Source organism: Salvia miltiorrhiza, chromosome 7 (assembly GCF_028751815.1).
Source record: "Salvia miltiorrhiza cultivar Shanhuang (shh) chromosome 7, IMPLAD_Smil_shh, whole genome shotgun sequence".
Taxonomy (NCBI): domain Eukaryota; kingdom Viridiplantae; phylum Streptophyta; class Magnoliopsida; order Lamiales; family Lamiaceae; genus Salvia; species Salvia miltiorrhiza.
In genome coordinates this window covers 16,999,982-17,013,615 of record NC_080393.1, presented here as the reverse complement: position 1 = coordinate 17,013,615, position 13,634 = coordinate 16,999,982, and the positions used below count along the sequence as shown (strand labels likewise).

Genomic DNA, 13,634 nt, shown 5'->3' with positions numbered 1-13,634 from the left:
CTTTTTTTTATTTTTCTATTGTTAAATACCTAACATTTTGTTTTTGTCTCGAATTTGTCCGGTGACCGATTTTTTCTTAAGCCGGCGCCGAAAATAGCACGGTGGCAGCCGGAATCGACACGGTGGCAGCCGAAAATTGACACCTAGACACTTTTATGACATGTGGAAAAAAACTTTAAAAAAAATAATAAAAAAATACACCACCTCATCTTCCCTAACCTCCCCAACTCCCAAACCCTATCTTCCCCTCTCCCCACTCGCCGCGCGCCGCCCCTTACCCATTCCCAAAACTCGTCGGCCTTCCCCCTCCCCAAACCCCGTCAGCGCTCCCCCTCTCCCTCCCCAGACCTCATCAGCCCTCCCCCTCCATCTCCCCTGATCTCGCCGCCCCATTTCCCCTCCCAAGACCCCGTCAGCCCTCTCCCTCCGCACATCTCGAATTCAGCCTCTGAAATTTGCGATTTCATGGCGATTTGGTGAAATTGAGCCTCTGAACGACGAATTCACCTTCAAATCCTGACCCCTCAGCTCTTGGTGAAATCGAGCTGCGATTTCATGGCGATCTCTGGTGTAGGCGATGGTGGCGGGGGGTGGCGGGTTCCGGCCTGTTGGTGGTGTTGGCGATGGTGGTGGTGGTGCGGCAGGGGCGGCGCGAATTGGTGGTGAACTGGGGATCTAGGGTACGAATTGGAGAGACCAGAGAGAGGGGGAGTCGATCTGGAGGGTTTCAGGCGCCGGTGGTGGTGGTACGGGCGTTGTCGCCAGCGGCGGTGGGTGATGGGATGGAGGGAGGGAATTAGGGTTTGGAAGTATGAAAGATTGGGGAAGATGATGATGATATGTATTTTTTTATATATTTTTTTTAAAAAAAAATTCCACTTGTAATAAATGTGCTTAGGTGTCAATTTTCGGCTGCCACCTCATCCATTCCGGCTGCCACAGTGTCAATTCCGGCGCCGACATGAGAAAAAATCGATCACCGGACAAATTCAAGACAAAAACGAAACGTTAGGTATTTAAAAGTAGAAAAAAAAAAGTGCAAAAACCAATTCCGTGTAAACGTTAGGAATTTACCCCTGTATTTTATAGTATATGTCACTTCATTCTACTTCTTCAACCATTAATACTAAACTCAAACCCAAAATAATATTTTCTAAATATTCTCTTTTCACTTGCTTTTTATACTTCTTCAATCATACTTACATATTTCTTTCAAATTATACATTCGCCCCAAAAAAATTTAATTACTAATTTCGTATAAAAATAAATACTATATCGAAATTAAACTATTATTATTATTATTATTATTATTATTATTATTATTATTATTATTATTAAATAAGCAAAAAAAATACAAAATCTTTAAAATAAAATTCATTAAAAAATACATACAAAAAAAGTTTCTGCTAGTGACGTGAGGTTTGGTAGCTATTATGTGTGTCATAAAAATTAGTGACATTTGATGGTGTAGCTAATCACTAATAGTTACAATTTCAAATGACACTAATTTTCGTAACACACATAATAGCTACCAAACTCCATGTCACTAGTGAATTTTTTTTTTTTTGTAGTGATAACTTGAAAAATAAAATACAACAAACAAACCAACATACATGTAAAATTCAAGACTCAATATCCACCAAGAAGAAGGGTTAGTTTGCAATTTCTAAAAGTCAATAAAGTGTTTTGGTAGGATTAGGGCTGTCTAATTGGTTATCGGGTTTAAGATAATCCGTTAACCGAACCGAAATTCTCAAGTTTGGGTATCCAATAACAGAATTTTTTGGTTATCGGTTCGATTTCGGGTATCATTTTTAGAAAAAATTTGGGTATCGGTTAACCCGATAACCGAAATAACCGAAAAATTATTTAATATGTATATTATATACATTTTAATTATTAATTCATTAATTTGTTTTTTTTAATCGATTCTTAGCTAAAATAAAATTATGATATATTTAAAATATAAGAATGAGCTTTAGTCTAGTGGATACGTTGCTTTATGTATTTTTTGAAGACTAGGGTTCAAATTCTCTATCTAGCAAATTATTTGAATTTTAATTTTTTTAATTGGGTATTTCGGATACCCAAATAACCGAATCGGGTAACCGAAGCGGTTATTGGGTAACCGAACTCCTAAAACGGTTCGGGAACGGTTAGTGAAATATAAAAATTTCGGGTTCGAGTAATCGAAAATTCGGATACGGGTAACCGAACCCGAACCGATCTACAGCCCTAGGTGGGATGAATAGTGTAACACCAAAATTGGTGTTGTACTATTCAAAATGTGGCCCCAAATCCATTTTGGGTTTAAGTTTGGAGCACCGTTGGAGTGGATTTGGTATTTGTAGTACCGGTGGAGATGGTCTTAAGTCCTCTTATTTGAACTAAGGGGCCGTTTGATTTGCAGTTTAGGATTGATTAGGATTAAAATTATCTTGAGAAATTAGTGTGGATTAGTGTGGATTTATATTATTTCATGGGTGTTTGATATCATGGCTACTTAATCCTATATTGTGTTTGATATCCATAGGATTATGTTGGATTATATTATCTAATACCAAAACTATCCTCATATAATTTTAAAAATATCATGTGTGTCCACCATTACTTGGGCATTCGCATCGATATGCGTGAGAAAGGGTAGCAGAATTTTTATCCAACTTCGCAGTATTAAAGTTATCCGAGGGGGGGAGGCCGGATTATTAGTATGGGTTATTCCCACAAAATAGCATGTAGAAGTATGATTAAGTAGGAGTTGACCACATTAATAAAACATGATATCAAACATCACACTAACCTGTATTAATTTAATTTATCCTACCTATAAACCCATATCAAACAGGCCCTAAGTTGTGGACTGGGAACGAGATGCATGACTTTAAGGTCCATTTACTTTCATGGAAAAATTAAATTTAATTTCAAGAAATAAATAAGGTTTCTAATTTCAAGAAAAATATTACTATTATTTTTAAAATATGTAATAATTTAATTATGTTAAAATTTTAAAAATGTCACGACTTGTAGTATAATTTTTAAATCAATTTAAGGTCATTTTATGATCTTTCATTAAGATAGATGTGTATTAAATATTTTATAAAACAAAATTAAATCAAAATGAAAAAGTGCTCTATCTATAAAATGAGGAAACATTAATGAAGAAATTAAAAATGAAGAAAATTTAAATTTAAATATTTGTGACAATTAATTAAGGGGCAGGAGCAGTTAATTTCTATTTTTAATATATTGTAGTAGATATTTTCAAAATGAGCATCTTGAGTTGTACATGGGGTTTCTTTATGAGTCAATTGGGGTATGATCTTAGAAATTGAATTGGGGATGATTAGAGCACTCCTAGAAGATCACCTAAATGCATCACTAACTTTAAATTTAGGTTAAAACAATTGAAAATGAGATAAAAAAAATGCATCCAGCAGAACCCCTAAATTGGATGGGGCCCACAAAAAATTTTACACCTACCTAAATTCAATCTGAAATTTACACCCACTCTAAATTTATTTTAAGCTTATAATTAGTAGGGCCCACACATAATTATTGTTTTTATGTAGAAAATAGGAGATCTGGTGTATGCATTTATAAAATCGAGATCCTAAAATTAAATAGGAAAGCTTTAGGGAGGAATATAGGAGCATAATTTTGGAATTTCTGCTGGGAGTGCTCTTAGTATCCACAGCGGGGCTCGAGAACCTACTTAGCGAATCTTGTTGTTGAACTCTTAGGCTCGATAGGCGGCTCTATAGAACGAGCTCGGCTCTTTGGAATTTATATGAGGCGCGTGCTTGTTTGCAACATATTAAAAAAAATGATTATAAAATTCTTATTTATATCCAATTTTCAATTTATGATTTTTTTTAGTTTTGAAATTTTGGTTTTTTGTCATTTTTTTACCCAAATTTTAATTTCTAATGTAATTTTCTATTTTAATTATTTAATAATTTATAACTTTAGATTCAATGAATTTTTTATTAGAAAATTAAAATTTCAAAAATGAGATGAAAAATCTATGCTGCCGCCTTATGAGCCCCTGTTGTGGAGGGTGGTCTCCACAGAGAGCCTCTAAAGGGCTCTCTTCCATGGATGTTCTAAGGGATGTTGTCGAATTATCGTGCTGTTGTTCGCAGCTCCTCCAATCTGAGTTTTATTCAAAATTATTTTTAAAATTTAGCAGCAAATTTAACTGATTTTAAACGTGGTATTTATTGCTGTTTTCTTAATTTATTTATTTAGCTCAGCTGCGAACGTACCACATTTCCTTTATGCAGTTGGAAAGTTTCCAAGATATGTGATCATTAAAAATGTGAGGTATGTAATTGCAATCTTCTAATCGATCGCGATATATATATTTTTGGTGAAAATTAATGCCTATTAATTATTTGAGTATTAAAGTGTGATAATTTCTGACATCAAAATATTTTATTCATCTTCCTTTGATGAGGAGACTCTTGCCTCCCTAAACAGGAAAGGGGTTACATACACAGAAAAATAGACCACAAACTTGAAATCAAAACACCAAAAGAAACTGATTTTAACAATAGGGGGAAGCAGGAGACGCTAGCTCTCTCATCTCTCTCTCACTTGTTAGAGTTAACGGCATCCTTGACGGAATCAACAGCACCTTGTGCCTTAGCCTGCACCTGCTGTCCAGCCTACATATAAACATGAATATTACTAGTATGTTTTAATGAGAGATTAATTGAATTAAAAAGGAGATATTATTATAATTAATGAACCTCTTGAACTGATTCTTTGGCAGATTGTGCAGCATTGCCAGCTTTCTCCATCAGCTGGTTACCCTTTTCCTGCATTTATTTATTTTTTTCCACATCAATTAATTTCAGATAATCTAGAAATTAACAAGAATTTTGTGTGTTTTGTTTAAATGTACCTGAGCTTGGCCCTTGGTCTGTCCAGCTTGGTAGCTTGCGTTATCCATTCTGATTATAGAACAAGACAAATTTGCAGTGTGTGAAAAGTGAGTACGTAGCTTGTATTGGTGATTGATTGTGAGAGATGTTTGGATTGCAATTTATAGAATTTGAGGCCTAGTGATCTCTTGTTGATCCACAAATATTGGAGCACTTTATTTTTTTATGACGACGAGAAAAATTCGCAGCTGGAAAATTGGACTTTGAATGTTGTTCTACTACATGCCTGCTCCTAAAATGCTATATTAACTCTAAATTTAGGCTAAAACAATTGAAAATGATATTTTTGTTTGTTGCAAACGCGATCATGCTATTTTTATATATCATGATATTGAGAAATATGATTGATGTTATTCTTCAGACAAGCATGTTTCATGTATGCCTGAAATTGTTTCACACAAGATTACGTCTAAACAATTCATCAATATGCATTACACAGGTAATAAATTTGTTCTTGAGCGAACATATATTGTATGTTTTAAACACAACAATCCCGTTAGTTTCTTCATTACAGAAAAAAATTAATATAAGAGTTTGAGCTTGGCTTTGAAAAGAAAGAAGCAAAACCGTAGTACATAAGAATTGTTGGACTTTCCCTGAACTGAAAGCCTAATTAATTAAGAGCCAACTCACGCTAGACTTGCATTTCAACCAGGACCATCAATAAGCAAAACCATCTCTCTTTTTCATTTTACGTTTCAACTTATTTGAATATCCAACAATAAGCAAATTTAACCAAAATTCAGAGGCAGGTGAGTGCCTGCGGCGTGTAGCAGGACGTGCATGCTTGAACGGCACCTCCCTGATGACTCCGTCTCATGTTCAGGGCCTCCCTCAACACCACCAGGTACTCCTCCGGCATCCACGGGGCGATGTCGGATCTCGGCCTTTGGACAGCATTACACGTCCTGCATTTCAGCCTCGACATCGCCTCCGCCGGAATCACTCTGTTCGCCTTCTCTAATTTATTTAATTATATACCTTAAAGACCATGCTTGGCCTGCCTCTGCCTGCTCACCATGATTGCAATCATATTTCTTCTCCTCCTTCACATTCTACTCCCTTCTCTCAACATTCCAACATATATTAAATCATTATTCATCACAAATTAATCATGAATTATATATGGTATAGTACCTTGGAATCTCCATTCAGGCTGGACTGTTGTTCAATGTTTATTTCTGCTAACATGATATATGGCTTACAAGGAAAAACAAAATGGAGAGAGAGAAGAAGAAGAATATTAGAGATGATCAGCACAAATTAAACATTTATTAATGGTGGATGCACAATTACTACATATGCTTTAATCAATTGTGATATTAATACAACCAGCGAAACGCCGACATCAAAAGGCCGACAGCATAGAATCATTAATCTGTGATTTATGCTATAATAATAATCTTTCCACAAAAATAATGCGTGCTTCACCATTAACCTTTTTTAGCTTACATCACAAAATGCTAAATTATTGCAATAATTTGATGTAATCTGCAGCATCGCTAAAGTTCAGTTATTTCCTTCTTTAGTTTAACACTCCCTCTGTCCCGTTGGACTTGTCCCATTTGTTTTAAGAAAAGCTATTAAGAAGAATATAATTAATACAGTAAAAGTGTGTAAATATTTGTATGGGTCATATTATTTATAGTGTAAAATCATTAATAAATATAAAAACAAGACATGATCAATGAGCACTGGCGGATCCAGGGAGGCTAGGGGGGAGCGGGGCTGAAGCCCCCTCCCAATTTTTAAGTTTTTTTATAATGTAGATATATATTTTATATTATATATATATATATATATGTGTGTGTGTGTGTGTGTATAAATATATAAATAAGAAATATAAGAAAAAATATAATTAATGTAGTAAGAGTGCGTTCACTTTGATAGATGAGAAAAAGAGGGATAACAAAAATTTATGCCTTTAAATATCTCCTTTCTTATCCTACATTTTTTGAGGGATAATATTATCCCTCCTTGAAGTGAAAATAAGGAAGGAAAAATGGTGAATTTCTCTTTTGTGTAAAATGTGGGATAAGAAAAGAGATATTTAAAGGCATAAATTTTTGTTATCCCTCCATTTAGAGGGATAAAAAACAAACACACCCTAAAAATGTGTAAATGTATGGGCCATATTGTTTGTAGTGTAAAATCATTATTAAATATAGAAATGAGACATGATCAATGAGCACTGACGGATCCAGGGGGGCTGAAGCCCCCTCCCAATTTTTGATTTTTTTTAATTTTTTTTTAAATGTAGATATGTGTGTGTAAATATATAAATAAGAAATATAAGAAAAAAATATAATATATTGTTTATAGTATCCAACTATCCATATTACTTGTTTAATATTAATTGTAAATTGATTTGTTACATTTATGTTATTTTTATCCTATTTTTTTTATTTAATTTTTAATATTGAATTTGAGTCAATTCTCAAGTTAAAAGTAAAATTACAAATTATTAATAATGAAAATTAGTTTATTTGTTTAGAAGATGAAACATTTTTTTTTAAAATGCATAAAAGTATGTCTTTATATGCTTTCAATCTACTTGATGTTGAATTAATTGAACTGCAAATAATTATCTGTTATATTAAGTGATTGTTAAGAAAATGCATGAAAATGAAGTGTACGAAATGCTCAAAAAAAAAATCTTCGGGGACTCCCGCTCTCGAACCCCCGTGTAAATGTTTTCAGATGCCATACTTCAACAAATTCAGCCCCCCCTAACATTAAATCCTGGATCCACCCCTGTCAATGAGACAACTCAAAAAGGAAAACAGAACAAGATCAATGGGATGGAGGAAGTATTTATTTATCTAACGGCTCAAGGGTTAATATATTTTTCTTTTTCGGGGTTTTGGAATGTGATTTACAAGAGATAGGCTTATCACAGTCTTTGACGTACTGTATGTGCTTGTTCAAATCAATGTGACAGAAACAAAATATGTACGTCAATTAAACTTATATTGTTCCTATCAATATAACTATTAAATTTAGCCCATATTTGATTGGGCGTTTTTACCCTTACTTGAAGGTAATTCAATCACTCAAATTATTATCCATTAAAATAGAGGGGAACACAAAAGAAAGTGAATTCTTTATTAAGAGCTTCCACATTGGTTGAGTAAGCTCCTTAGTCTATAGAGGGTGAGACCACTTATGAATAAGGAGGCCACAGTGGGATGACTCATTCTCTTACTCTATCTTTTTTGTTTTGATTTTTCATTTAACTTTAATTGCACAAATTTAAATAACATAATTTACTTCAAATTAAAATTGCATTAATATTAAAAACCTACGAATTGCATAACAACTTTCATTTTTATAAAGTACTTGTATTTTTCCATCAATATAAAGGATGTGAAGAAGCAGAACAAAAATTATGTTGCTCGTACAAAACAGAGAATAAAAAGTACTTCGAAGTTTTGAATTCTGATAGTGGAATGAAACATCAAAATATATTACATAAATAAAGTAATAACAAAAACAAACACTTAATAAAATAGTAATTGTTATTGTTATCATTCCACTCCTTTATCTGATTCCATTTCATTTTCATTTTTCTACTTGAACCAAACGAGCACTTAACGATTTTTAATAATTTACAGATAAATGAATAATTCTTATTTTGGGTCTGGCTTAGAAAGTTTAGTTTGTGAGATGGATGACCAAATAGTATGTATTTAATCCAATTACAAGAAGAAAAAGACCAAAAAAAGGGACCCAATCTCTTTTTCCCTATCTCTTTCTTAGATCAGTGAGACAATTATACATTTTTGTGATGAATATTTTTTTAAGACTGTATATGAAATACTAGTCTCGTTCTCTAGATTGATAAAAAAAAAAATTAATAAATTTTTGAATGAAATACCAACTTCGTCTTAAAAAATAGGCCTAAAAAGTAAAAAGAACGATATAGATTTTAATAAAAAATAATTAAATATATTATAAGCGGGGAAGAAGTCCAATTTAAAAAATAGCGTTAATAATGATTAATTATATTGTGAGTGAAAAAGAAATTCATCATAGGATATCATATTTTTTTTAAAATAGAAATAAGTCAATTTTTGTGAACGTTCAAAATAATAAAAAATACTATGAGAAATATGCGTGGCAAGGCACTTTCTTATAAAAGATTAATAATACTATGTTTTATGTATTTATTATTAGTTTAAACGTTTTTATTTCTTTGAGAATGACAATTTGAGGAATTGAGAAACGTTGCACAACTAGACGTCGGACCCACCACCCTCTTATTCATAATATTTTCCTGCTGAAAATTTGACAGTTTTTTAATAGATTTAGAGAAAATCACTATATATTTTTCAAACCCTATATTGAATAGGTTTAGAAAAAAAATCATCTTTAATATCAATTGAATACCAGCAGTGGTCTCATAATAAACGGAATAGTGTTAACAGGTGGATTTTTTTTCTCTGGTATGATGAGCGGCGAGTGGAGAGAGGTCAGAAGAAAAACAGGGGGTTCGATCCGATACGAGAGAACTCCGGTGACGCAGCAAGAACCTCTCAATCAAAGGTTTAATTCAAGAGTTCAGAGATTGGATTTTCGAGATGGAGAAGGAAGGGATAATCTCGGAATCACTTTCTTCTTCAATAACTTTCCGGCAGGTACGTGGATGGAAACGCTGAAAAAGAGCTTTACCAAGATAGGTAAGGTGATTGATGTGTTTTGTCCTAGGAAACGAGATTCCAAAGGGAAGCCGTTCGGCTTCGTAAGATTTGCGAAGGAATCAGATTCTGTTAAGATTCTGGAAGATCTTAATAACATTTGGTTGGGGAGTTTCAAACTTAGGGCTCAAGTGCCAAAGTTTGAGAGAACTAGTATGAAGGAACAGAAAAATTCGGTGGAACACCCGAAGGGAGAAACGAAGAAGAAGTTTGAATTCAAGGAAAACAAACAAGCGAAGATTTCTTTGCCAAGTTGGAGGAAGGCGGGAGTTTCATTCGCAGAAGTGCTTGATGGAAAGAAGAATACCGGCGAACTACCGGCAGATGAGTTCATTGATTTTCAATCAACAAATGACGAAACAGAATGGCTGAAGAAATCATATACAGGATTTGTTAAATCAGAATTCCTGTTGGAGGAGTACGGAGAAGAAATTAACAGTGAATGTTCATCTCTGTTGAAGGTGACGCCGTTGGGAGGGAACCTTGTGCTCATACAAAGCACCGATCAAAGATCGGTTCAAGATCTTTTGAAAGATTTAAATGAGTGGTCGAGTTTTTGGTTTGAATGGACTAGGCCGTGGTCCTATGTTGATGTTTTCACACAGAGAATTGTTTGGACGAAATGGAGTGGTATCCCGTTGCAGGCATGGAATTCTCGATTTATTCATACAGCAAGTTCTCGGCTGGGAATGATTCTGAAAATCCATGAGGCCACGAAGGACAAAACTCGTTTGGATTCTGCCATGATCCAAATTTCAACTGGATTGGTCTCTCTAAACAAGATCCTCGATTGCAGAATTGACGGGGCTTTTTTCAAGATCAAAATCGAAGAAATCCAAGAACCTTGGAGTCCGGATGTCTCAAACCCAAACGAAGATGTTTTGGATTCGGACGATGATTTTCCAGAAACGGAAGAGGAAGGGTTACTGGAAAATTCAGAGTCTCCGGCGAAGGCGTTATTAGTCGACGGTGAGCAGTACAACAGTTTGGAGGAAGGGGAAATTCGTGAAGAATCGGCGCATGCAAATTCTTCGGTTTCTGTGCAAGGGGTGGCCGAATTCCCGTCAACCGAGGCTGAAATTCAGCATGAGTGCTTTTCTCAATCAATGGATACTAGCAAACAAAACAACAAAACTGTGAGTGCGGCTAGTGAGGGTCCACCACCATCTCTCAGTCAAAGTTTTAGAGAAGAAACAAGTAATGTTTGTACGCCCAACAATTTCTCATCCAAACAACTAAGCCCAGAAATTCGAAGCCCATCTCCGAAGCCCAGGAGTGATTTTCAGGATTGGCCTTTTTCTTCAATAGTTGGCCTTGATTCAATTCTTGAGAATCTTGCCATTAGCCCATGTGTAGAGGAACCTTTTAAGGAGGTGGCATCAGTCCAACCCACTGTTTTTCGGGAGAATGAAAATTTTGATGTGCTCACTGATGCGGTTTCTCAGAGGAAAAAGAGCGAAAAAATAACTGTTCACAAAAGGAGAAATGGGGTCGATTATTCTTTGAGATTTGGGCAGAATAGATTTCTTAGCCTTAAATCAAAAAAAGCCGCTGGTCCTCAAAGGAGAAAGATTTCAGAATTTGCGAGGGGAACTGGTGTGATTGGTAAATCCATCGAGGAAGGAGATACTACAAAGTCAGATGACCAGGCCGAGAAAGAGCTCCGGGATGAAGATTGCAACGATTTCGAAGAGGGAAAAAAAATATGGAACTTTGGGAAGGAACTGGGTCTCTCGAGCGATCACAATGATGTGGAAATGGTGGAACAGATCATTGGGAAATCTGGAAAGACAGGAGCTGAGGCGAATCAGGAAAAATGTTTCCAATGAAAGTGCTCTCTTTCAATGTACGTGGCCTTGGGAGTTCAGTTAAGAAACGAGAAGTGAGGGAGTTGATTCGTAAGCAAGAGGTAGATTTCTGTTTTCTGCAGGAGACAAAAATTGAGAGAATCAGGGAGATGGAATTGAAATCGATATGGGGTGGAGACAATTTTGATTTTGCACAGAGCCAAGCAGTTGGGAGATCAGGGGGAATTCTTTCGATCTGGAACAAGATAAATTTTTCGACATCAAGCCAATGGGATCTTCCGGGTGCTCTGATCGTTAATGGATTTTGGAATCCAGGTAATTTGAGATGTTGTTTCATTAATGTTTATGCTCCACAGAGACTTATTGATAGAGAAATATTGTGGGATCAAGTGAGCCTTGTTATTGATCAGAATCGAGATTCTTGTATTTGTGTTGCTGGTGATTTTAACTCTATTAGAATCAGTTCGGAAAGGTGTGGCAGAGGGACTCAATTTTCAGCTAGAGATTTACTGGTGTTCGATAAATTCATTTCTGATAATAATTTGGAAGATATTCGAATACAGGGAAGATCCTTCACGTGGTATCAACCACAAGGGTTTTGTAAATCAAAATTGGATAGATTTTTGGTAAATCAAAAGTGGTTGTCAAATTGGAGTCAGACAATGGCGAGAGGGTTACCGAGAACAGTCTCAGATCATTGTCCAATTATCATGGAGACAAAGGTAGTTGAGTGGGGCCCAAAGCCTTTTCGGTTTATTAATGCTTGGTTAACTCATCCTGATTTTGAGAAAGTTGTCAAGGATTCATGGAAGAAGGGAGGAATATCAGGCTGGGGGTGTTTTGTTTTTAAAGAAAAATTGAAGAGATTGAAAGAGGATTTGAAGATCTGGAATAAAACTTCGTTTGGTAGAATTGAGGAGAAAATCTCGTTGCTTAGGGAGAAAATTAAACAATGGGATCTCATTGATGATTCTTTGGGGCTTGATGAGGATGAAATCATAGAAAGAAGCGAGGCCGAAGCTTCTTTGATGATCCACCTTAAAGATAGAGACAGTTTATTGGCTCAAAAGGCGAAAAGCAGATGGGCGAAGGAAAGAGATATTAACAGTAAATTCTTTCATAAAGCAATCAAATCTAGAAGAATTATCAACGGTATCTCAGGGCTTATGGTGGGAGATAGCTGGTCGGACGACCCGAGGGCGGTTAAACAAGCTATTAAAAGTCACTTCCAACATCAGTTCCAGGAAATCTGCAGAAGAAGACCAGTCCTACCGGAAGAATTTGGACAAAAGAAACTCCCGGAAGGTATCAGAGATAGCCTAGATGTCCCCTTTTCGGACGAGGAGATTAAATCGGCAGTGTGGCAATGTGATGGTGATAAAAGCCCCGGACCCGACGGATTTAATTTTCTTTTCTTGAAAAAGAGTTGGGAAATTATCAAAGAAGACTTGTGCAAACTAATGAACGAGTTTCATCAATATGGGAAATTAGCAAGAGAGTGCAATACTTCGTTTGTGGTATTAATTCCAAAGAAAGAAGGGGCGATAGAGCTCAAGGATTTCAGGCCGATCTCTCTTATTAACTGCCTCTATAAGGTGATTGCGAAGGTGTTGGCAGCCAGAATGAAACAGGTTATGAATGTTGTTATTTCAGATTGTCAGAGTGCATTTATTGAGGGGAGATACATTTTGGACGGCGTTGTTATTCTTAACGAAATTATTGATGAAAGCAAGAGGAAGAAAAAAGGTCTGGTTCTTTTCAAAGCAGACTTCGCAAAGGCTTATGATACTGTTGATTGGGCCTTTCTTGATGGAATGCTACAGAAGATGAACTTCAGCGATAGGTGGAGGTTGTGGATTAAAGGATGTCTCACCTCGGCATCTTCAAATGTCCTTGTCAATGGCAGTCCATCAGGTGATTTTCAACTGGGTAGAGGTCTTAGACAGGGCGATCCATTATCACCTTTCCTTTTCTTGATAGCGGCTGAAGGTTTGAATCTTCTGGTGGAAAGAGCAGTGCAAAAGAATCTGATTGAATCGTATAATATTGGGAAAGAAGACATTCGTATTTCACATCTTCAGTATGCCGATGATACAATGTTTGTCTTAGCAGATAAGGTGGATAACGTCAGAGCATTAAAGTATGCTCTCAAGCTCTTTGAATTGCTTTCGGGATTAACAGTG

At 35.6% G+C, this 13,634-nt stretch overlaps 1 protein-coding gene across 1 annotated transcript; it reads right to left on the bottom strand.

The window, feature by feature from the left end:
* Positions 1-4,415: 4,415 nt before the first annotated feature.
* Positions 4,416-5,051, bottom strand: LOC130995631 (stress-induced protein KIN1-like). Its single transcript, XM_057920989.1, has 3 exons — positions 4,907-5,051; positions 4,752-4,820; positions 4,416-4,667 (listed from the first exon to the last, which is right to left on the bottom strand). Exons 1-3 carry the CDS (start codon positions 4,952-4,954, stop codon positions 4,593-4,595), a joined length of 192 nt encoding a protein of 63 aa, XP_057776972.1. The 5' UTR covers positions 4,955-5,051; the 3' UTR covers positions 4,416-4,592.
* Between the last annotated feature and the right edge of the window lie 8,583 nt (positions 5,052-13,634).

What these genes read in the sequence shown, in the direction of transcription:
- LOC130995631 (XM_057920989.1), bottom strand. Translation starts at nt 4,954, where the DNA reads ATGGATAACGCAAGCTACCAAGCTGGACAGACCAAGGGCCAAGCTCAG. An exon ending in AGACCAAGGGCCAAGCTCAG is followed by an intron (nt 4,821 to 4,906) that starts GTACATTTAAAC and finishes AAATAAATGCAG; the next exon opens with GAAAAGGGTAACCAGCTGAT. An exon ending in CCAAAGAATCAGTTCAAGAG is followed by an intron (nt 4,668 to 4,751) that starts GTTCATTAATTA and finishes GTTTATATGTAG; the next exon opens with GCTGGACAGCAGGTGCAGGC.